General features: G+C 47.4%; 2 protein-coding genes across 2 annotated transcripts in view; both read right to left on the bottom strand.

Annotated features, from left to right (window-relative positions):
* Positions 1 to 23,694, bottom strand: ZFTRAF1 (zinc finger TRAF-type and ring finger containing 1). The gene is made up of 4 exons (XM_020814875.3): positions 23,136 to 23,694; positions 10,804 to 11,042; positions 9,067 to 9,278; positions 1 to 6,090 (listed from the first exon to the last, which is right to left on the bottom strand). Exons 1-4 carry the CDS (start codon positions 23,532 to 23,534, stop codon positions 5,699 to 5,701), a joined length of 1,242 nt encoding a protein of 413 aa, XP_020670534.3. The 5' UTR covers positions 23,535 to 23,694; the 3' UTR covers positions 1 to 5,698.
* Positions 1 to 25,014, bottom strand: part of LOC144588734 (uncharacterized) — a 110,663-nt gene that overhangs the window by 48,000 nt on the left and 37,649 nt on the right. The window lies entirely within an intron of this gene.

Genomic DNA, 25,014 nt, shown 5'->3' on the forward strand with positions numbered 1-25,014 from the left:
TGGTTTGGCAATATTTTTTAAACTATGTTACATACAGAAACTTCAAACAAACAAAGACCACGAAGGAACAAAAGAAACCATTCCCAACAACATTTAACCCATTCCTCATTTTTAAAAAGCCATTTAGGTATATGTTTAGTGCTCACACAAAAAAGGGGAAGACACGGGGTGGAACTGATGGGAGCGCTGGAGCAAACCCCCCCCCAAATGGCTGCTGGTCCTTGCCCCAGGTCTCCCCAGATAACCTGTGGGTGGTGATGATGTAAGCCGCAACCCTGCGATAGAAAAGTGCCTGGAGACTGAAACGCCATCCAACCCAGCCCACACCTTCTTCTCCTCTGCATCAGCAGGAGCTTCCACCTGGATTCCAACGTCCAAGAGAGAACCCCTCTCTCCACAACCAAAAACAAAACAAAATAAAGAACAAAAAAACACAAATAATGAAAATCAGGCCAAGTACGAAGGACATACAATCTTGCAAACAAACCATTAGTTTTCTTCTTTTTTTAAATTACTTTAAACTCTACATTCGCTAGTTAAATAAATTACCCACAGTGAATACTGTAAGGAGGTTTGTGGTCTGCCAGTGGCCACGTCCTGGCAGGGAGAAGCATGCTACAATCTTTAGGCGTCTAGCACAGAACTAGACAGGTAAGGCTCAGCTACCAAGTAGAAGTCGGACAGAGTCCCATAGCAAGTACAGGGCAACCGTGGAGGAGGAGGAGGAAGAGTTGGTGATGAGGAAGAATGAGAATGGAAGCAGAAGGCAAAGGTGCTGGCAGTGGTGAGTCTAGCTGGCAGGTGTCCCCTGGGAGGCACTAACACGCCCTGTGCAAGTCTTCGCATGCTGGCTTTTGCCATGTCCTGTCCTGGTAACGCAGAAGTATCTACACCAGCTTAGCTTCCACTTTCAAAGGACTCCATCCTTTCTTTGCTTGCTACACAGATTCTCAGCCTCCACTGGTCAACTCTCTCTGAAAGCCAAGCCCAAAACTGTCCCCAGGACTCTTCTGAAGTGTGACACTGAAAACCTGAAACCCTCGGGAAGAGTATCTGCCTCTTCTTTGGCTTTGAGAGAGAATTAACCATGACCATAACGAAGACAAGCTCTAACCGGCATCCATAAGAGACAAGGCCAATCCTTTCTCTTCACCTGTCGCTGCTGCTGGGATCCCAACCATCCACACCCACATCAGGACTCGGGAGAGTCAGCAGCCTAACGACAGAGCCAGTGCTACGCCTAATGGCCCGGCCTCTTTCAGGAGAAAAGGAAGCGCAGTCCACCAGTGATGGTTACTTGGGGGGCTTGACTCTTCCCAAGATTGAACCCAGCTGCACTGAGCAAGGCAGAGATTTCTGATGTGGCAATAGGCTTGTTTTTACAAGGCCGAATGTATTCGGGCAGAAGTGTCTGGATGGGGACCCTTGGACCAAGATACCTGCATTAGGCCTCAGCACAGGGCAATGGGTTCATGGCCATATTCACACAATGTGCCTTCCACGCCACCCACCACCAGCAGCCAACAAGATCTTCCGTCAAACAAGCCCAAGTTTCTAGCCTGAACTGCTCCTGTATTCTCACTCCAGGGGTTTGCTGGAGGGAAAAGAGGTTTTGTGCTTCTCAGACAGATGTGCCTGGTTAAAGCAGCACATCGTACAACACTGCATGGCTGCCATGAAGAGGCTGCAGTCCTCACAACCGTACGTACAGAAGGACACCCACCCACAGTTCCCAGAGCCAAAGATTCAGCCAGGTAGTGGGTTTCTTGCCACATATAGCCACCGATGGAAACCTTACGATTTCCAACTCACTCCCAAGATCTGGGCAGCTGCAGTCCACTTGTACAGACTATCACTACCAAGGGGACAAAACCCAGTTGTTTTCTAACCCAAAGGTTTTGGCCAGTGAACACTGTGTATCAAGTCTTCCCCAACCGAGAGTCCTATTTTTCAGCCTAACACAACGGGAAGCCCAGAGTTTCAAAGCATGTAAGGGAGCCAGAAGACCTTTTTTTCTCTTTTCTTTCTTTTTTAAAGTTGATAGTACCTAGATGTCCACAGAGAAAGTCTACGCAAGATACACTCCCGGGGGGGGGGGCATGACTGCCCAACTCTTTGGCTGCACAAAGTGTTGGAAATGCTGACTAACATGGTCCAGCAGGATCCCGAGGCACAGCGGGGGAGACCTCCATTCCGTCAACCTGTTTTGAAGCCCAAAGAATCCTTTACATCTGCCTTGCACAGCCAGAAGAAATGCCAAGCGAAGTCATCTTTCCACTGCTGTCCTTCCAAGCACTTCAGCTCCTTCCTTCAGGGCCCCAGCTACTGGCTACTCTGCTTCTCAAGAGGGCTCTGTAGTCACACGTCAGCAGCTCTAAGTCAGGCAAAGAACACCTCCTCTTAACTTTGGTGGAAGCTCTTGAACACCCCGGCAACGTCAGAACGGTTAAGACCTTCTCCCAAAGACACTCATACACACACGTTACACAGCTGGGTGCACATACACAGCTCTCACACCCCAAGCATCGAGAGAACTTGTCTGTCTCAGGAAAAGCACCGCTAGCCTCTAGGAAATGGATGACGTGCCTTTTCAATTTACACCAAAAGAAAGTTTAAAAAATTCGAATGGCCTTCTTGAGACAGGTTGCAGAGAAAGGCAGATCTACCAGCAGTAACTTTTTCCCACCCAGAAATATTCCACCCACCCACTTTTACTAAAAAATGAAGGCTAACTCTCAATCAGGGCTTGCCTTCAAAACATTTTTATGCCGTTCCAAGCAAATTTCTTGCTTCCGTGTAAAACATCAGTACAGAGGCAAGCATCCTCTACAAGCAAAATGTCTGTTGCATGCGAGGCTCTCTCCAGCACTAACAATACATGAGTGGAGTAAGAAAGGGCCCCTGGTCCAATTTAAGGATGAAATCCCTTACTAATACTGGCTTCTATTTCCCTGCAGCAGTGTTGAGATCAGCACCATCAAACTTCTGCACCTCAGGGAGAGCACGTCTCCTGGCATCCCCATCACGGTGGACAATGAGCTTCCTTTTGTGATTCAGCCCAAGGATTTCGTCTCGGATCTAAAGTTCAGGACCAAGTTTAGGATCTAACATTTGCACAAATAAAACAAGGGGCTAAGTACTGGCTTGTTTTCATACACACGAGGCCAGTGGTTTCATGGGCACAGGAACCAAACCATTACAAATGCTGCCCTCCACAGACTAATTTAAAGTCTAATTCTGCAGGAAACCAATCCTCCAGAAGTCCCTGTGAAAGATGCATGGAATTTCAAGACAACCTAATTGTCAAGAGATGGAGAGGTAGCCCTCCATTCAGCCATCAGGGCTAAATACCAGGGCGAAAAGGATGACACACCTGCATTTTGTGCTCCAGCATCCCTGCCTCTCTGGTCTTCCCAATGAACACCAAACTGAACAGAAGCTACGACGTGCGTGACTGACTGGCTCTTCCCTCTGAAGCACACCGCTCTTCTTCACAATCCTATGCAAGCCAGGACAATCTACACAAAAACCCCTCACATTTAGAACAGATGTTCCCTCCACATGTTCCAAAGACAGACTCTGCTTCAGAAAAGGCTGAAGGACCATCATCATGCAAGCCAAAGCGTCTTTAAAAAAAACACCATGAAATGAACCAATAACCTAGTAACACTGCACTGAAGAGTTTGACAGCCCTCTCTTCATAGGAACACGGAGCACGCTTTGCTTTTTCTAGGAATATAGACCAGAACACCCTCCTGCCCTAGGTCTGCAAATCCTGAGACCGGCCAAACTGAACGGAGGCTCAGCGCTTCATGTTTGTCAGCCAATGAAAAGTTTTTGCTGCCCTGCCTGGGGCAGCAAACAGAATTTGGGGTGGGGGTGGGTGGGTCAGCTACTAAGCATGACCCACCACACAGCTGGGTAGGACCTCCTAACCCTAGGGTCATCAGAGACTCGCTCTTCACCCTTCTAAACACACCTTAAAAGGCTGGTTGGCTCCTTCGATCATGATCCGGGGAGTGGGCGAGAGAAAGAGGGAGCATGGAAGCAAGAGGCTGAGACTGCGCTAGTCTTTAACAGCAGAAGTTCCAGGATGGAAAGCACCTGCAAAGGAGTTTCACATGTTTACCCCCCCCCAAAAAAAGCATACCTGATCGGTCCAACTAGTTCATATAAAGTGTAAATTACCACCATCTGTAGCTTTTTTTAAAAATCAGGGTGAGGAAGCTGAAGGAAAATGAAGAAAATAATCTTGAATGAACAGTATTAACATATGAGTTCCTCATGATACAAATAGGCTAGAATACTAATGCTAGTCCATACTATATTGAATAAATGGGATTTACATAAATAAATGGGATTTACTCATCATTCAACAACGGCTCCAACTTGATCTGCACAATTTGGGACTAGCAATAGGATTTAAGCCGCAGTCTTTGTCCCTCACCCACTCCCTTGCACCCCACGTTAAAACATGTTTAACAGCATCAAGCAAAGTATCCCTGTAGATCTCATTGAAATTTGGTGAATGGCCCCACTATCCTCATCATAAACTCGCTATATATATTTTACATACATAAAATCACATTGTTAAATTGCATAATTACTAGAAGAGCCTGTTAACTCATTTGCACAAAGGAAAAAAAATATTTTTCAAAGGATTGGGAAAGTCCCCAAAACAGATAGAATTAGTCACCCTGCATTCCGAGAAGTCTGCACTGATTTGGGTCAATTCTCATCTAGTCTGTCAGATCAAGCCTGCTGTTTGAGGGAGGAAGAGGGGCAGAACATTACATACCGGCCAATATTGGGATCTATGGAAAGGGGTCTCTAGTTATTTCTTTGTGAAGTGCAGTTCAAGCCACACTGAGGTTGCCCACCTCTTGCTAGAAGGGTCGACAACTGTCTGGTGATCTATTTCTTGAATTTAGTCTTCCTTAGGAGTAACTTCATTTCACATGCCTTATGATCCATTTGCAGCTTAAACGCCATGAAAAGCTGGGGGAGAGGGATCTTGGATTGCTGAGCCACAGGCGGCAGAGTGCGGGGTGCCACACAAAGCATCTCTCTGCTACCCTTGGAATGTGGCACAGCAGCCTCAGCAAGAAGCAGCCTGGTAAAATCCCCTTGTCTGGGGTTCCCTGAAGGTGTCTTGTCTATATGAAAATCACTCCCCCTCCCCCAGCCCACCATTTGTTTTATTCCAGTAATATAAGGACAGAATCCAGCACTTCCGGATTCTGCATGATGCTTGTTACCATCAAAACAGAATGCTGCCCACCAGGCCGGAAGGACACAGAGGACCTTACCCCCAAACACCTCAATGCTATATTCTGGAGACCACATACAATCATGACACAGAGGCAGCCTTTTCATAATGTATTAACTCGTGGTGGTTGCTAGTTTGTCCACCTAATGCAATCAGGCCTTACCAGCACCCTGCGTCAACCTGACTCCCCAGCCGCCTGATCCTGGCAAAAAATGGAGAGAGAGATGAGGAAGGCAGCAACTGCTCAAAGCTGTTGTATACCACACATGCAAAAATGTTCTTTTTAAAATAACCAAATAAATGTGGAACATAAAAGGGCCGAGGCAGCCATACGAGGTAACTCTGGTTCAGTGGTGCACTCTCTCTCTCTCTTGCTTGCTTGCTTGGCTTGCTTTCTCTCTCTCCTGGAAAGCCAAGCTCTATTTATGCTTACTTCTGTATCTGGAATATAAAGAGACGCAGGTTGATGTTCTTGGCTGCCAGCAATTTGTTACATTCCACAGAGTCTATGATGGGGAGCGGGACGTAGTCCGTTTCATTGTTCTCGTTGGTAAAGACAAAGTGATAGATCACAGGGTTGATTTTCACGTCATCGTACGGTCCCTTGAGCAGCAGGAACGAGCACTCCATGGGGGAGTTGATCTTGCTCTTCAGGATGAGCTGGAAGGAGAGGGTCCGTTTGCATGACAAGTTCGGGTTGCGCTCCGAGTCGTTGACCCGGGCTTTCAACACCCAGGTTTGGTTCAGCACGGTGAACCTCGGCGTCTCGTAGTACAGCCGGGTGATGAAGTCGTCTGTTCTGTAAGGACGGAACTGAACCTCTGCAAGAGAGCAAGAAAGAGGGGCAGGGGTGGTGGAAGAAAGGAAGAGGCACAGCCAGTTAGGATGGAGACGTTGGCAGCAGGAAAAAACAAAGCTCAAGTTACCTGTAGCTACTGGGTGGGACCTTCTTTCCCAGGACGTAAGGAGAACAAGGTGAGAGTAGCCATTCAGAGCTAGTTAGGGGCAGAAGCACCTTGGCTTCTTGGAAGGAGGGGGGAGGGGGGGAAGAGGAGAGAAGGAGATAAAAACATCAATGCATTTATATCACTTAAAAACCACAATACAGTTTCATCATTCCTAAAGATTTAAGGAGAGGGAGAGAGAGAGAGAGCAATGGCAGTGAAATCGCAGTACGACCAATGCAACCACTGCACTGGCAAACATCCCATCTGTAACGTGGTCATAACTTCTCAGCCACGGAAGAACTCGGCGGTGGCAGCAGCGCTACAAGCTGGCCATCTCAGAATCAACGTTCAGTGGCCAGATGTGTCTGGAGGCAGAAGCATTTCTAACCCGTAACGGTTCATCCAAAGGGCGTGGAAAGTGTATTTCATCACAGAGGTTGTCTTCGGCCTTCTTGCCTGATGCTCCAATTCTCTGCATCAATCCTGTCTTGGAGGATAGCACATAGACCACTTCCTCAAGAAATCAGCAAAAGCAGTGACCTCTCAGCTCTGACATTCAGACCTTAAGACAGAAGCCTGGCTCTCAAGAACGGCAAGGTGAAGGGCCTCTTCAGGGACCGGCTTAAAAGATTTCTGGAGACATGGGCAAGCATTGAAGGAGGCATTATGTTCATTCAGCATTGCAGAAAAGAGGAAGAGGCTCTGGGATGCATTACAGGTGCTTATACCAACACACAGGTGTATAAAGACCAAGTCAGACAACACAATTCATGTAACACAACTCCTTTATTTGGCAGGAATCAGTAATACAATCTTTAGAAGAGCAAGGCACAGCTGTGTATCGCCACAATACAAACCAAGAAATGGGGCAATGGGGTGAGGTAGAGAAGAGAGGGCCTTCTGCAGGTGTTCACCGTACAAACTCTATTCAATTTTAGACCCAAATGGTTTGGCACAGTCCAGTGTCAAGTCTGTTAAAACCCCTTCTCCGGCAGAGTCCACAGTGCCATGAAGTGCTTTGTTTTGTTCAAGTTTATCGTAACTGTTGGCTCAGTGTTTTAAAAGTCTTTGGTGTACAAAACCCATGGAATCTCACAGGACAAACTCAGGGGCAGGGACCCTCTGTATGCATTTATGCATTCTTCGGTGTTTCCAGAGGACCATTACGAGGGCACGGCAGCGACACCTGGACAAAGGAGGCGATGGAGTTATTCAAGCCACACAATCAGCCCGATTCAGCCCTTTTTGTTCTCTCCACGTCAAGCAGCACCTGCCTCTCCAGACAGAAGTCATCTCCTTTCTAGAGCAGAGAAGGTCTCTGCCTCTCTTCTCTTACAGGCAGAAGCTGCACAGTGTCCAAAGACACTGGATGGGCGAACGCCATGCTCAGCACCCAACTTTCAACCTACGCAGGCTGAGTCCCACTCCACCCTCCCCCTCTGCCATACCATCAAGGCACCGCCTGGCTCACCACAGAGCCATTCAGTTCCGGCAGCCTCAGAAAAGTCCAAAGGGACTTGTCTGCGATCCCACTTCCGACTGCCTTACAGAGCGCCCACTGGTAGCAATGCACTTCTCAGGAAGGAGGCAGCTGGTCACAACTGGAAATCACCAGGACTCAATGCGTCCCTTGCTTGGCAAGCTCTAAAGCACCTCCTCTAAGTGAGCTCAGACAAACACCATCATCATTTCAGGACCCAGCACGTGCTGGATCAAGGGGGAGGATTCACTAGAGACAGCAGGTTAAATCCAAGCATGTTGTTTACGTTAGAAAGGTAAAGAGCAAAAGAAAAGGATTTCAGCACCAAGTCTCCCTCCCACCTTCAGGAAACCCTACAGTCATTAAACAGTAACTTTTCCATACTATCTGCCAAGCCACTGTTCAAGCCTACGTAAAGATTAACAGTGAGAAGAGTCTGAAACTTACCTTCAAAGGCAATTTATCTCCTTCAGCTTAAATACCACCTTCCCCCCCCTTAACCCTGAATATTTTTATTTACAGTTTGCACACACAACAAAAACACACACGTTTGAGATATTTGTGCCAAAGGTCAAGAAAAGCATAAATGTTTACACTGGAAAATTACAGATCATTTTGAAACTGCCATGGGAGGGGAAGCCTCCCAGACACAAACTCTCAGGATATACTGTACACAGTAACCACATGAACAGTTAGTTAATCCACTAGACAGGAATTGGGTCCTAAGCTAGAAATGGTACAATACTTTATTCTACAAGGAAGGGCTGTTATGTACATATGGTGGCTGCTTTCTATTAATAACTCAGAACCCCAAACCAGAGAGAATTCACAATTCAGAGCGCACGCATACAGACACACACAGACACACTCTATCAGAACCAACAATGGTTGTAGCCCTAAACCCTGTGGCTTTGACTGCCATGCAGCTGCAGTGCCTTACCTGCTGTGAGGAAGGGTCTTCTTCCACATGACATCAGTGCTGCCCTGTAGGCTACTCAGCAAGAAGAATACCAAAGAACCAGTGAGTTCTGCCTAAGGAGCCAGCCCCTGCACAGGTAGAGGCAGTTTCAAAAATGCAGCATTAGCTTTGCTCCTCTCACGTCCTCCCTCTTTCCTCAAGGTCATGTAAAGCATTTTAAACATACACACACCGTTAAGCACAAACCAGAGGGCAGAGGGCCTTCCTGGGGCGGACACTTGAGATATCTTGTAAGCTAGAGGAACAGCCACTGTATGTTGCATAAGAGAAACAAGTTCATCAGTAGACAACCAACACCAACGTGTCAAGGAAAGAGAAAGGATATATATTTAAAAACCCAACATGATTTCAGCAGCGTTACTCCACAGCCTGACCGAATCCCAACAATTACCTGTGTAGCCAATCTTCTCAAAGCTGAGTAGGCCAAAGATGCTATTGTATAGCTGCATCTCCTTTTTATGCGTTTGGTCCATTTCATCCAGGATCTCCATCAGCTCATTCCCAGTCTTGGCTGGGTGAGTGCATTCCGCCTCATGTACAGTGAGCTCATGGTAAGGACCTTGCCACGGACACCCAATCCGCTTGTACTTGCACCGGGTCACCCTGCAATTGAAAAGGAAGGCAACACTCAAATAGCCACTTGGGTGGAAGGCAGAGGGCACAGCACGCCGGATGTTACAAAGGCGTAAACTATGATCAATCTTCGGCCAACTAGAACGTGGGGCTACAACATATGTCAAAGAAGGCCACGGGATTCCAGATCCAGCTGTTCTCGATGCATGACTGTGCATCCCCTTTCTCTCCTGAAGCAGTGGTGCGGTGGCCACAACTTTTCATGGCAGCTGTTTATGGGACAGAAGCTGAGCCTCCTCCAGGATTATGCCCATGTTTGTATCACAGACTATGCAAGTTCTCCCTTCCTCTCCACACCTCTTACTTCCCTCATTTAAGAAAATTTAATGAATGTGCTTGCACAACCGTTTTAGAATGTTTCTGCAAAATGCCATTTACACAATACATTTTGAGCACATGGGTAAATGCTAGAAAGCCAAAGCTGTTCCATTGCCATGTTACTGATTTAGTGCTGGAAACTCCCAGCACCTACGGGAAAGGAATGCTGTGGGGATCCAAGAGTAGCAGTTCCTCGGCACCATCCCCTGCAAGCTTCTGAAACACCTTCGGAAGCATAAGGCATCATTCCAGCTGCAACTGAAGATAGTTATGGAATATATGGTAGCCTCAAGATGGAATTGCCATATTGGAAGAGATCAGGGGTCCCTCTAGTCATTACCCATTTATGCAAGGCAGAATGTATCACATTCTTCATTACAAGGCTCCACGCTTACAGCCCCTTCCTTCAGTCTGTCCTGAACCTGCTATCAACGGATGGTCCCTGTAAGCTCATACAGAACATGTTTCTTTCCTCAATCTTGCTGTCATTCCTAATTTCATAAACTTCCTATGTTCTTGCAGCCACATTTTAAGAGAAAAGAAAGGCACCCGTAAAGCCTCCAACCTCAGGAGGTAAAGGTTTCAAAACCATATTTTGAACAGTGTGGTCCTAGAAACAAGCCACACTTTCTTCAACACATCTTACATCCCTCATATACTGGACGGCAGCACCACGTCTGACATCGCTTCCTAGTCTGGGACATATTTTCTGAGACAGGGACATGCTCTGTCTTCCAAATGGGATGGTACCATAAGGCACTACAGTATCGGGAGTTTTACTGTCAAGCCCTTAGCAACCTCAAACATGGAATGCATGGTGCCCACCACCACACTTACCTGAGGCTGTCGGCGAGACCTCTCCCCTTGTCTGTATAACAAATCAGACTCTACAAATGCACAACATGTAAAGACAGGTGTGGTTGATTTTAGCACTAGCATGAGACACTCTGCATTAAGCTGTGCTGACTCTCCTTTTCCTCAAGCGCATCACCTTCATTCATTCTTGCACCAGCACACACAGAAGCGTTTCTCGGAAGAGCATCACACAACCCAGCTCCGCTGATGACTGGCGGCAACCACCCATTTTCCTCTCCAGACCGCTTCAAGGTCTGCCCATCCCAGCCTGTGAATGCTTATCAAGAGGAGCACCTCTTGGAGAAGAAGCAAGGCTGCCTACCTGTCCTGGCACTCTTCTTTCTGATGTCTCTCCAGAAGAGAACGTGGAAACTGCCGCATGCAGAAGCCACACTCCGATGGCAGCTCGCTCACGGCCTTTTCTACCGCAAGGTTTCGGCAGCAGAGACTCTTGCTGATCTCACAGCGACAGTTGGGACACGTAGCCTGCTCCTCCTTCAGTCGGGCGTCTGCCAGGAGGTGGATGAAACATCCAGCACACATCAAGTGACCATTTGTACACTGCAAGAGAATGGAAATCAGAACTTCAGAGGCCTTATATTCAATCTCTCCTTGCACAGAGCTTGAAGTCTAGCTGGATTTGATCTGTACTTCTATACCTTAATCCCTTGGGAAGCCAGGCTGCCTATATTTAGTTGTTTCCCCATGCTGACATTTTTCCAGATCTTTACGCTTTAAAAGTGGTGTTTGCTTGATAAAGCCATGTACTACAGTCCTAAAAAAACCCTGCAAAGTGAAGAAGACAGTGGCACCTTTACTGAGTAAGGGAACACAGAGAGGCAAAGGACTTAAAATGCAGCCCTCCTCTTCTTCTCCATCTCTGCAGTTGTTCCACTTTCATGGTTCAAAGGGGCCGTTTTCTAAATAAACTCTACATGCACACTGAACCTTGCATAGATCTAAACTTTCAAATCAAACAACACACAGATCAAGTTGGATGCTACCAGACAGAAAAGACACACTGCATAGATTTCATATGGATGTTTGTATGTTTGTTTTTTAGTAAGGGGGTGCAGTGTCTTTTAATCACTCTTTTCAAACTCTAAGTGCCACATTTTGTTCTCAGCCCATCTTACAACCGGGAATGACATTGTAAGCAGTGTGGCAAGGAAGACATTAGAGCTTCACATTAGAGAAGCCTTCACTCAAAAAAAAATCCACTGAGTCCCAACAGGTACAGTTTCATTAAGTCTGCTGAACAGAAAGCTAGAAAAGAACGTGGAAATGCAGCATGTGCCCCCATTTCAGGGATTCCTCATCATGTCCTTCTTTCCTCCACCTCAATATTCTCTTGTCAAATTTAAGTCCCAGCTGCACAGAGGCAGTCCATATGCAAAGAAAATGTATTTTTACTGAAACTAAGCTGGAGACCTCATGCACCATCTGTGTTATGTTCCACCGAATTGTACCCAATAGTAGGCATCCTTCAGTCTCAAGAAACTATGGTAATGAGCTCTGAACAGAGATCTTGAAACAGCTTCTAGTATGGCCAAGAAGGGCAATTCGAGAGTGACAATCCCTTCCATACTGAAGACAAATACAATCTGTCCCCTGTCCAATTGATGTAAAGTGGTGCCTCGCTTAATGAGGATAATCTGTTCCAGGAAAATCACCGTTAAGCAAAAACATCGTAAAGCGAAAATTAAAAACCCATTGAAATGCACTGAAAACCTTTCAATATGTTCCAACGGGCTTAAAACTGACTGTCCAGTGAAGATCCTCCATACGGCAGCCATTTTTGCTGCCTGTATAGCGAGGAATCTGTCCCTAAACACTGCGGGGAGCCATTTTATTTACTCGGTGGCCATTTTGAAACCGCCAATCAGCTTTTTAAAAATCATTGTTTTGCGAAGAATCAGTTCCCGAAGCAGCGAACCGATCATCACAAAGCGAAATTTCCCCATTTCGATCATCGTTTTGCAATCGCAAAAAGATCGTTGTAAAGCGGGTTTGTCATAATGCAGGGCAATCGTAAAGCGAGGCACCTCTGTACCCAATGTACATCAACTACAACATGGTTTCCAAGTTATGTAAGAGGTTCCAGGAGTGGTTTTACCAGTTCTACACCCCCAGGGAGCTTCCATGGCCAAACAGAGGATTTGAACCCAGACCTCCCGAGTCATAGTCCGTCACTGTGCCCACTACACCACACGGTCCCTCAGACTGGCACCTAAGTGAATCTAATTCAACACAAGACTTGATTCCAGACACCTATCGGAGGAGGAGTTGGTCCTAGAACAGGCTTATCACTTCAGTCCTTGCATATGACATAAAACTTGCCCAAGCAAAAGTGTCTGGCATAGTGGGATTATAAACTGAGGGCAGGTCTACGGGCTGCCTTCTTGGCCTGCAGACTTTGTGTCAAGGTATGATTAATGCTCCATTCTGAAGGAAATCAGCCCTGAGTTCTGACTGGAAGGACAGATCCTGAAGCTGAGTCTCCAATCCTTTGGCCATCTCAAGAGAAGAGAAGACTCCCTGGAAAAGACTGTGATGTTGGGAAAGTGTTAGGGCAAGAGGAGAAAGGGATGTCAGAGGACGAGGTGGTTGGACAGGGTCATTGAAGCAACCAACATGAATTTGACCCATCTCCGGGAGGCAGCGGAAGACAGGAGGGCTTGGTGTGCTCTGGTTCATGGGGTCACGGACACGACTAAACAACAACATGATTAATGCAGACAAGACCTGCCCTATAAAATGCAGCCCCCTTCCCAGTACTGCTGTTTGGAGAGAGGCACTCTGCATCACAGACAAACACAGCTGCCCAAACAGAAGTTCACAATCTCAAAACTGAAGCAAATGTTCAAACTAGTAATTACGGCAGAAAAAATTCTTAAGCCGTGGTCAAGAGACACGCCTTCAGCTATAACTATCTGCATGCTTCAGATTCCAGAGACACCAAATCATCATTTTAATACACACCCCACTGATACTACTGTGCTGCATATACCTCCTCCCCCTCCCCCCAATTTTTCTTTCCTTCTCTTATGTACTCCTTGGATGAATACCAGTAATTAGGACAAGAGGTGTGTAACAAGCAAGAGGTGTGTGTGAGGTTTCAGGAGTGAGGCTGTGTATTGTATCTAACACATCTGTCCTTCCCCTCATCTTTGCAAGTCCTCATGAGAGGAAGGCAGGTGGTTCGAGAAACAAGAGGCTGGTTTTTCCTGTTTGTGCTTACTTGAGGTATCACATGATGCTTCACAACCCTAAATAGAGGGGAGAACAGAGTAATTATACTTTAATATAAACACAGCAAGTGACTTTTGCCGAGAGGAGCACCTGCGTTAAAAACCACTGGGATAATATAGTCCAGCCACTGAGTTAGAGGAGGGAGGCCGAACCAACTATTTGGACTATGGCAGCCAGTTGTGACAGAGGGGAATGACTGACAGTTGGATTCCAAAAGATCTCCTGTATGGAGAATTAGTGCAGGGAAATCACCCCAGAGGGAGACCATAGCTGCGATACAAGGAGATCTGCAAGCGGGATCTGAAGGTCTTAGGAATGGGCCTTCACAGAATGGAAACCTTGACGTCTGAGCGTTCAGCCTGGAGGCAGGTGGTGCATCACGGCCTCTCCCAATTTGAAGAGACCCTTGTCCAGCAGGCCAAGGCAAAGAGGCCATTCCGAAACCAGCAAAACCAGGGAGCTGGAGAGGGGACAGATTGTATTTGTCTTCAGGGTGGAAGGGATGGTCACTCTCGAATTGGCCTTCTCAGCGACACTAGATGCTGTTCCAAGACCTCTATTCAGAGCACAATACCATCGTCTCTTGAGACTGAAGGATGCCTACAAATGATGCAGGAAGAACCTCCTCAACCTGTTGTCCTCCAGAGGTCCCTGACTTCCGCACTCTGAAGGTGCGGCCCAGAACACCTGGATAGTAGGCGAAGGGAAGTAGCAATTGAGCTTAACCTCCATCAAATCAACTGATTCCACTTTTGGGGGGAGGGGTCTTCAATCTTTCCCCCTTTTTCAAAGCCTACTGCTGAAGCCCACTGGCACCTGCACAGAGACATTAAGATGTGCAATACATTTACACTATATTTGAATAGAGGAAAAAGATGAACTCCACACTTCTTATCTTCTTCCCCAGCATTTCTACCTTGCAAGAAATTATTTATTTATTTATTTAATACCCTGCCCATCTAGTCTTACAACCACTCTAGGCAGCTTCCAAGAAATACCTCTCCGTGTCAGATCCTGCATGGATCTGGTGGTATTTTAATTGAGCCACTTAAGTATTGGCAGGTTAAGAGGGCCTTAGTTTGCATATGCCTGTTTTTCAGCTAGAAATAATAATCTTTAAAAAGCTCACATCAGCCTCTCCTCATCTGCTCTGGACTACTTACTCAGATTATCTACAGCTACAAGGTACAATGACTACGGATGACTGGAGCAATCACCCCAATTATCTGGACGGAGAGAGTTGGGGAAAGTTGACTCAGCCCACTGAAGCATGACAAATTCTTCCTACCCAAGTCCACTCTTAACATCAGATGTTCTACTCTTTTGGCAATAAAACACTAGCTATGAAACAGCTCAACACGCTGAAGATGACATACTGACAATGAAAAACACATGGATCTCTGTACCTCCCTGATCTTCTTGGCCCTTCCAGAAAAGCAACTGGAACAGTAATCGCTAAGGTGTGGTGACACACCTGTCTCCTGCACAAATCAGACCACCTTTCCCAATTAGGCTACAACCATCCGACTAAGATTCCTAATCTGGAGCTCCAGATCAACAGCAAAACATCTCTGAAGGTGCAGCATCTGCAGTAGAAATGAAGAACCCACGCAGGAGGGCCTGTAGGTCAAATTTTGTCCATATGGAGTGTTAAAATAATAAAGGAAAGTAAAAACAGAGTGTAAATTGTTTCACTAAGAGCAGAAGGAATTTACCTTTGATTGAACTGACCAGGGATCATAACTGGATAAGAAGTTGTAATCCAGTCACCCGATCCCCTGCCTGATAAAAGAGCAGGGGCATAGTGAAAAATGTATAAGGGACTTGCAACTGAAGGATCATGGCACATTTCATTTCCACCGCATCTTGGCCTTGCAGGATGGTTTCCTTCCCAGTTTCCCTTTTGGCTGTACACAGTCTCGGTGAACAAGGGCTGCTCCCTTTTTTCATCTGGCCCAGAAACATCCCACCACTCAATCTCCAATGTCTATATGAGCAAGACCAAACATATTACCATGTGGAGACTGTATCAGCTCCCTAAGCATTTTGCTACTCTATGGGAACCATAAAGATCTTTTTCCCCTCTCTCTCTCTCTTCATACCAATAGTTCAAAAATGGGCTGCCATCAATAGGCACGGAGGTAGCAGCAGTGCCTCCCCAAATGGCAACTCTTTCCCATGTAGCCATTCCACATGTCAGTATTTTGAGATGATGGCAAGAGCTGTGATTTATTTTCAGCCTTGTGCTATGTATCAACAGTGCCCAGCCAGCAGAAAGAAACACCACTTGAAATCATACCCAGGTGAAGCAAGTTTAAGCCCCATGAATCAAGCGAGTATGCAGTTCATGGACATGGCCATTTCATTCCGTTTGTAGAAAGACTGGCAGACGCATACAGAACCCACCGGACGTCAGGCAGGTAACCGCAAGCAAGGCAGAGCTGGTGATTCCGGGAGTTATAATCCACAGGTGGGACTGTTTCAAACCCTTCTGACCTTTCAGTGGCCTCTCAGAAGGTAAAATTAAGCCTGTGATAGATCTACCTGATAAAAAATGAGAGTGGGAGAGAACCACAGCACACAGGAAGTAAGTATCCTGTGGCAGAAAATGGAGGGGTTCAATATTAGGAAACCCTGAACTTTTCACCAGCTCAGCATCCAGCGGAGAAGGTATCTCCCTGATAATAAGACTCCTCTTCTTCCTCCTCTTTAGAAGTATAGAAGAGGACTTGGGATGTATGTTTCACACTGCAGAAGTTACTTTTGCCACTTTCAAAGCTGAGTGCATTAGAGATATGTGCCAAGACCGAGCAGAGGCCACCACTAGAAGCCTTTCAAGTTTTTTCCAGTATTAAACTGCAGCAATATGTCCTTTCTGCTCACAGGACATATCTGTTGTGCATGAAATACTCTAAGACGTGTGATAGCACCTTACAGCTTAGCTTATAAGCCAAGCCAAACTTTATGGAGCCCTGCTTGTGAAAAATAGTCAGTGACCTAGATTTAGACATGAGTTCAAATTCCCCCTCAATGACTCGATCATCACGTGCTACTGAGCCAATGAGTTTTGGTTCTCCCATTAATAAAACGGGACCAGCAAATAAGCTAACAAGGTTGATTAGAAAACAAGTTTTCAAAGGACTTTGCGCATTATATAGAAGTGGTAAGTGGTCTCCAAACTCTTTAGGGAAGATCAGCTTTTCTTGAACATTCACAATATTTAAGGTACTCTGTCATTATTCTATTGACAGCCTTAAAGGCACACCCTTTCCTCCTTCTAAGCTTCCTTTAAACTTAAGAAAACACACCCTTGTTGCACAGTGTGCAAAGGAAGTGCTCTCTTGCTTTCCTCAGGTTTGCTTCACATGCCTTAGAAGCAGCGATTCCCAATCTTAGGGCACCAGCTTTTCTTGGACTACAATTCCCAGAAGACCTGACCACTGGTTGTGCTGTCTACAGTTTGTGGAAATGGTAGTACAGTGGTGCCTCGCTTGAGGAGGATAATCTGTTCCGTTCAAATTGCTGTTAAGCGAAATCCTCGTCAAGCGAAATGAAAAAGCCCATTGAAACACATTAAAACCGCTCAATGCGTTCCAATGGGCGAAATACCTCAGCGTCCAACGAAGATCCTCCATAGGGCGGCTATTTTCTGGTGCCTGTAATACGAGGAATCCATCCTAAGCACAGAGGGGAGCCATTTTAAACAGCGGGCAGCCATTTTGAACCCCGACGATCAGCTGTTTTCTGATCGTCATAAAGCGAAAAACTGGTTCCCAAAGCATGGAAACGATCATCGTGAAGCAATTTTTCCCATTTAAAACATCGTTTTGCTATCGCAAAAAGTTCATTGTTAAGCGATTTCCTCATCTAACAAAGTAATCGTCAAGCGGGGCACCACTGTACAAGAACATCTGGGACCTCAAATCTGGGAAACATGCTACTGGTTCACAGACCCACCTAAGGTGAATTGCCACAGTACTGTCACCACTACTGCATGTATATATGGGGGGTGGGGGTGGGAATAAACATAAAGCTTTCTCCAAAATACATTCGGATTAAACGTGGGTCCTGAGTCTGAAAAAGTGGAAGCCTACTGCTTCAGGACAATTTTATTTACGGTGTGAAATAGCTGTTACTAAATTGATGCTTCACATCCCTGCCAGGTTTCAGCATTAACCACTTCCATTTAAGTTGGATCAGCCTGCTCAGCAGCAGTTAGTGGGGTAAACTCCCAATCCTGCCACACAGACGACATCCCCACACGAAACACCTTGGTAAGACGCTGCGGGTCAACCCTTCAATGGGTCAAAAAAGCCGGACAAAGGATTAGCTTGAGGCTGCATGCTACACAACCTGATCCCAAAACCTGACTTGCCCATTATAGTCCTACATGACGCATCACAAGTAGTTTCCACAGATGAAGAAACATCCACGGTGATACTGCTTAATCCTAAATGAAGCAGTATCTATTTAGGTTTTCTTTTCTGCCAAAATATGGAGGAGAGCTTCCTTTTTCAGGGCTGTTTATAAGGCTCCAAGAAAAACTGTTGTCATAGGAACACATGAAGCTGCCTTACTCAAGCCATGCTATTGTTCTACCTAGCTCTGTTGTTATTAAGTGCTCTGATTTGGCAGACTCTCTCCCAGGGTCCTCTTCACGCCTACAGGTTAGGAACCGAAGCTGGAACGGTTTGACCCCAAAGCTCTCAGAAAAAAAGGCCATTCTTGCAAGTATTCAAAGTCTTGACTCCTCTGAAGAATCTTTAACAAAAGATTGTACACAGTCTCTAAAATGCCAGCCCTTGTTCTCTACTCCTCCACTTCCTATCTTGGCAGGGAAGAACAGAATATTCTCTTTTACAGTATTTAATTTGCCAGTTATTTGAAAAGTGGTGCCCCAACCTGGAAGGATAAGAAGGGTATTGAAAAAGCTGGAATGTGTCCAGAGGAGGTGGGCAATCAGGACGTTAAATGGTCTGAACACCTAGCCCTATAAGGGAAGACTGAGAGACCTCTTTTTTCACCTGCGAAAGAGAAGACCAAGAGGCAGGAGGATAGCCATCTTCAAAGACCAAGGGTGGTGATGTGGATGATGGAGCAAGCTTGCTTTCTACTGCTCCTCAAGAGGACAGGATAAGAAGTAAAGGATCTATGCTAAGGAAAAGGAAATGTTGACTAAATATTGGGAAGACCTTCCTAAGAGGGAGAGCCATTTAACAATGGAACTGACCGCTTCTGAGGGTTGGTGGACCCTACTCAACTGGAGATTTCTAAGCAATGATTAAATAGCCAGCTGTTAGGGATAGTTTAATTGTGGATCTTCTGCGCTGGCAGAGGGATAGATCTGAGGACCCTTGGAGTCTCAGTTCTACAATTCTATGAAACTATTATAGATCCAGCACATTAGTTCTGAAATGCAATTTATACTATAACAAAAACAAACTGCAGAATCTCTCTCTCTCTCTCTCTTACACAAAGACATGGTTGAGGGCCATAGCCGTAAAGGTTCTACTTTAACTCTGGCCTGCCACAGAGAAGGGGTGTGAGTATTGTTTGTCACACACGCCTCAATTTGCAAGCAGACCAAAAGGGACAGGAAGTCTTTGAGGGTTCCAGTCTTTCAGATTAAAACAAGTAACTTGATTTGTGCCCAGAACTAATGACCGTTGTAACTGATATAGAATAGGCGGAATACATCTCCCTGTATCTAGCAAGGTGCATAGCTACATTTCACATCTGGTGAAGTTTGAGTCCTTTTACAGCCATCATCTAACTTGGAATTGCAAGCAAGACTGCAACAACCAACAGACTCCCAACAAAACCTGTATTATCAGCAGTATTTCTTCTATCAATGCTATCTGTTTGACACTCTTCCCAGAAATGCTATCAATAACAATTCACTGAGATCTTGAGTCTCTTTTTAATTTGTAAACACCAAGTTATCTTTGCCTACCAAAAATGAAACACATACCCCCTTTGTTGGGTAATCTGTTGTTCTTCAGCATAATTTCTTTTCCACTTCCAGAAAATAATTTGGGCATAAGCACACTTCCAGCATCTTCTCATACTATAATCTGCAGAGAACACTATTCAGATATTATTAGGGTGCAATCATTAAAGTGTAACATCACCAAGGCGATGGATGACCTTTGCGTTCAGGGACTCAACCAAGGCAAGTCACATGCTGTTATCACATGTTCGTCTGTTTCTCACTTGGCTTCGCCTAGTTCAAGTCTCTGTTCTGCGCCAATTCAGTGCAAACATTGGGATAGAAAACAGAGGGCTTTCATGAAGCAGAACAGCCACCCCTGAGGCACAACTGGACAAAAGTCCATTTAACGGTTGCCTTGTCTGTTTCCCTGGCTTGCCAGAAGAGTCCCATGGGGCTTCCTTTCCCCAAATGCTTGAAGGAATTCAATGGAGCACAGATTTATTTATTTATTTTAAAAAAAGGCAGCCATTCTCTTCTTGTGCAAGACAAAATGAACGCTCAAGAGAGCACTGGCTTTGTGGCAGGAGCTGGGCAGCACAGCATCTCCAGAGTTAGGCCAACTAGCCCATCACACACCACAAAGCTGTTCTGCCAGGACCCAAAGAAAGATCAGTATCAAGGGGCCTGTGATGTTCATAATACGCTACCGGTTTGGTCAAAGAGGGAAGGCCAGCCCCCCACCTCATATGTCAAATGTGCCACCGGTCACAACAGCTGAGGCTACTGCTCTCCTATCCTGCTTGTGGGCTTCTCATAGCCACTTTGCTGACAACTGTACCAGCAGAACGAAGTACTATGAAAAAAACCTGCGCTCTGCCCCACTGTGAATACCTTATGTTCATGAGTAAGCACTTCTCGGTTGTCAACCTGGCTCAACTTACAGTATTTCCCAGCCTCCATTTCAGATTAGAAGTTAAGCCCTCCCACATACATCCTTTTTAAAATGCAACAGCTCAAGTTTCTATTGATAATTTTAGGGTCCACCATCTAATATTGAAGACTTCATCTATTTGTGAGGTGCAAACATTGGGATACGGTTATGTTCTAACTGGGCTTCACTAAAGCACCTATTAGGAAAACATTTTTTTCAGGTAGATACCCTGTTTCCCTGAAAATAAGACCTAACCTGAAAATAAGCCCTAGTGTGATTTTTCAGGAACCTTGTAATATAAGCCCTACTCCCAAAATAAGCCCCAGTTAAGTGAACACCTCCACCACTGTGCAGCGATCAGAAGATGATATGACTATAAAATAAAAAAACATCCCCTGAAAGTAAGCCCTAATGCATTTTTGGAGCAAAAATTAATATAAGACCCTGTCTTATTGTCGGGGAAACATGGGAAACATGGTAGCACTGCCAGGCTGTTGCAATAAAACTACAGTGGGGTCTTGACTTGAGAACTTAATCCGTATTGGAAGGCGGTTCTCAAGTCAAAAAGTCTGTAAGTCAAGTCTACAGTGCATTGAAAACCGATTAATCCCGTAACAGGCCGTTTTTGTTCCAATTTGGTTTTTTTCTGGTCTGTAAGTCAAATCTCAGTCTGCAAGTCAAACCTAAATTTTGCGACCAGACTCAAAAAGTCTGTAAGTCAAGCCGTCTGTAAGTCAAGGGTCCACTGTAGCAAAAAGACTCATGTAGTACCTGGAGCTAGTGGGATTTATTTGGCACAAGCTTTCAGACAACAATCTACTTGCCATCTAATGAAATGGGTTACAGTTCCATGGAAAAAAAATGATTTTATTTGGCATCAGCTATCTTTAAGGAGCAACAAGACCTTTTTCTTATTGGGGGAAAGAACCCTCAGATTGCCATATCCCAGGAAATAGGCTGAAAGGAAAGAGGACAGGAGTAAGATAATTTTTTTAAAAAAAAAAGGCGAGGAGGGGGAAGGACAGGCCTCCAAAGAATACTGGGAAAGGTTTTAACAAAGAGCACATAAGGCAGAAGTGTGCAATGTCTAACTTCCCACTGACTGTTTACATGCCACTGTTCCCCCTTGCGAATCACAGAACATGTAAAACATTACAGCCGGGTGAGTGACTGGAAAGCTGATCAAAGCAGCAGACTACTTTCTGGGGCCCAGTCTTTCAGAAAGACGGGCGATGCCAGGACTTGAATTCTGGCCATTAAACCAGTCAGCCTTAAAAGCCCAATGGACTGCTAGGCCAGGAAAAGAGATCCGACTGGATCCTGGGTTTCAGTGTTTGGCACGCAGAAAGCTCAGACAAAGCCGAAGAAAAAGCAAAGCAAAGAGCTGGTCCGTTGCAGAGAATCAGGAGGTCCTCCACATTGGCTGACAGAAAGCCAACAGGACCAGGACGGTCTTCGTCCGTGCACATAGCAGATAAGGTACATGTAAGATACAGGGAAGCTTATCCTGTCAACGTGGGCTCCAGGAAACAAAAATATTTATTTATTTAGTTTATTTATACCCCGCCCATCTGGTCTAAAACACCACTCTAAAGCAAGTACATACACCTTTTGCACAGTCACATCCATACCCTTCCATATTTACTAACACAAGTACTGTAATGATTAAACCTCCCCAGAGATATGGAATGGAATTGTTCCTATTACTCTTTCAACACATTTTGACTCTGCCTTTCTCCCTCCTTTTACCCACCGAGCAAGAATGGCTTAAAAAAAAAGAACTGTTGCTTAGCGCCAGGAGCAGGCCCATTTCAATCCATGGACCTTGTGGAGGAGTGCCCTCACCCAATTCCCACCATTTCAATGAGCTGAACTAAAGATCAGGATATTATCGGCCATTCTGAGGTTATATATTGTGTGGGGGGTGGGTGGGGGGGGGGGGAGAAACGGACTGATCCTCTTTGGGGACAAGAAACGCATTCATGGCATTTGGCCAGAGACCCTTTTTGGGGGTTTATTTCTCCTCAAATTTTTAAACACGCCCTACACCTCTTGAGCACAAGCGTTTTTTTAAAAAATCCAGACACCCCTTTCCCCCCCCCCCACACACACAGAGCGGTTTGCCCAAAAGGAGCCCTTTTTTTAGGAGGGAGAAGCGACCGGGAGCCCTCCAGAGGTTTCAGACGACAACTCCCACCATCCACAAGGCCAGGGCAGGGGGTTGATGGGAGTCGCAACCCCCAAAGCCTCCCTCGCCCCCCCCCCGCGGCCTTTCCGAGCGGCCTCAACACACAAAAGCTGGCCCTTCTTTCCCAAGCCCGTTCCCTTGACCCGCAAGGGCTCTCGTTCGCACGCCCCGCAGGCCGTGAGTAGACACGTGTCTCCTCGGAGCGGAGGCCCAGCCAGGCCTGAGAGGCGGTGGGGGGGATCCTGGCAAGTGGGGAGGAAAAGGGTCGCGCCCATTCCCACGACCACCCCCCCCACAGGACGAGAGACACGGAGGGATTTGAGGAAGGGGGGTTGCCCTGAGGCGGCGCACCTGGTAGACGGAGGCCTTGGGCAGGTCGAGGCACACCGTGCAGCAGAGCACCGAGTAGAGCCGCTCCTCCAGCTTCACGCCGCCTCCGCCGCCGCCTCCGCCGCCTCCCCCCTCGGCCCCGCCGGGCAGCTTGAGGCGCTTCTTGGGGGGCGCGTCGGAGTCTCGGTCGCCGCCGGGCTCGGGCTGGCCTTGTCGACCGCCGCCGCCGCCGCCTCCCCCCGCTCCCGCCCCGCCCGCCCCGAGCGGCGGCCCCCCCGGCTCCTCCGCGGACCCCGGGCCGGGCCCCGCCGCCTCCCCCAGCGCCAGCGGGACCCCGACGCCCGCCGTGGCTGCCGCCGCCGCCGCCGAGGCCACCACGCCGCCGCCGCCTCCGGGCTCCCGCTCGTCCGGCCCCGACATGCTGCGTCCGGTCGCGGCTTCAGCCGGTAGTGGTGGTGGTGGTGCTGGTTGCCGCCGCCTCAGGGATCGTCCGGGCCGCCTCAGGCGCCGCCATCTTTGTTTCGCCTCTGCGCTCCTTCCCCGTCTTGGCCGGAGGAGGAGCCCCGCCCCCCCGAGAGGCCCCGCCCACAAGGTTGCTCGGCCAATCCCTGCCCGCTTCTTTCCTCTCAGACGGGTGGGCCGCCAGAGCCCGCGTTGCGTACAACAGAGGGAGACCGACGCGCTCCCGAGCCAAGCAGGAGCCGCGCTCCTCGCCCTTTCCCTGACCCGCTTCGCCAATCACCGCGGGCGGAGGGCGGGATTCTGCCGGGATGGGCGGAGCGGGCGCTGCAGCGAAGCCCCGCCCCGTCGGGGGGGTTTGAGATGTGACGTCAGCGTGAGACATGTTCGACTTTGTCGGGTTCGGCATCTCAAAGACACGGATACGGTCGCCACGTGAGAACCGGCAGTTACGTGCAAGCCCCGATCCAGCCGCTGCCGAATCGGGCCCCACCCCGCCAGGCATCGCTAACCTCGGGGAGACCCAGGCAGGCTCAGGAAAGGTTTAGTTCTTTATTTAAAAGGTTTTTATCCAGCCTTTCTCCTTAGAAGGACCCAGGGTTCCACGGGGCTTCGTCCTTTTTATCATCATCATCGTCGTCATCATCATCTTGGAACTACAGAGCTAGAAGGGCCCTTGTGGATCATGGAGTGCAGCCTCTATCAAGGAGTCCCGGTGGAGTTTCGAACTCCCAACCTTTGGCTCCACAGCCAGGAGACCTCAACCCCTGAGCTGTCCATCATCATCATCTTAGAACTGCAGAGCTGGAAGGGACCCTATTGATCAAGCCTCTGTCATGAAAGTCCAGTGGGAATTCGAACTCCCAACCCTCAAAAAGACCCAGAGGGAATTCGAACTCCCAACCCTCAAGAAGGCCCTGTGGGAATTCGAACTCTGGCTCAGCAGCCAGGAGACCCGAACCCCCTGAGCTATTCAGCCAGTTCTGAATACCAGCAAAGCCAGCAGAACCCCTGTCCCCATCCTGCTGAAACACGGCGCCTCCTCCTCGGGGACCTTTTTGAGTGGGAACAGGTAGCAATGCTTACAGACAGTACTGTAAACAAAAAAAAAATCACAGGTGTGTCCCTTTAGACACCCTCCAGCTGGTCCAGGTGGATTGGGGCCAGCTAGCATTTCTTGGGCATCCCTTGACCTGCAGGAAGGAAGGTGAGGCTGAAGGGAGGCGTGTTGCATCACCTGAGCGTATTTACGACACCTGCCTTCAACAGAACAGGGGCTGCGGAGGAGTAGGAGGTCATCATCATCGGCAGGGAAAAGAGGCCAGCGGGCTGTGTTTCCGGTTGGCCTCCCGGGTCAAGGGCTGCTGAGTGGCTGCCAGATGTTCGGAAGGGCCACAGGTGGCCCGTGTGGGAGAAGACGGCCCTCTGTTTGAGCCTGCAG

The sequence above is a fragment of the Pogona vitticeps genome, chromosome 4 (genome assembly GCF_051106095.1).
Source record: "Pogona vitticeps strain Pit_001003342236 chromosome 4, PviZW2.1, whole genome shotgun sequence".
NCBI lineage: Eukaryota > Metazoa > Chordata > Lepidosauria > Squamata > Agamidae > Pogona > Pogona vitticeps.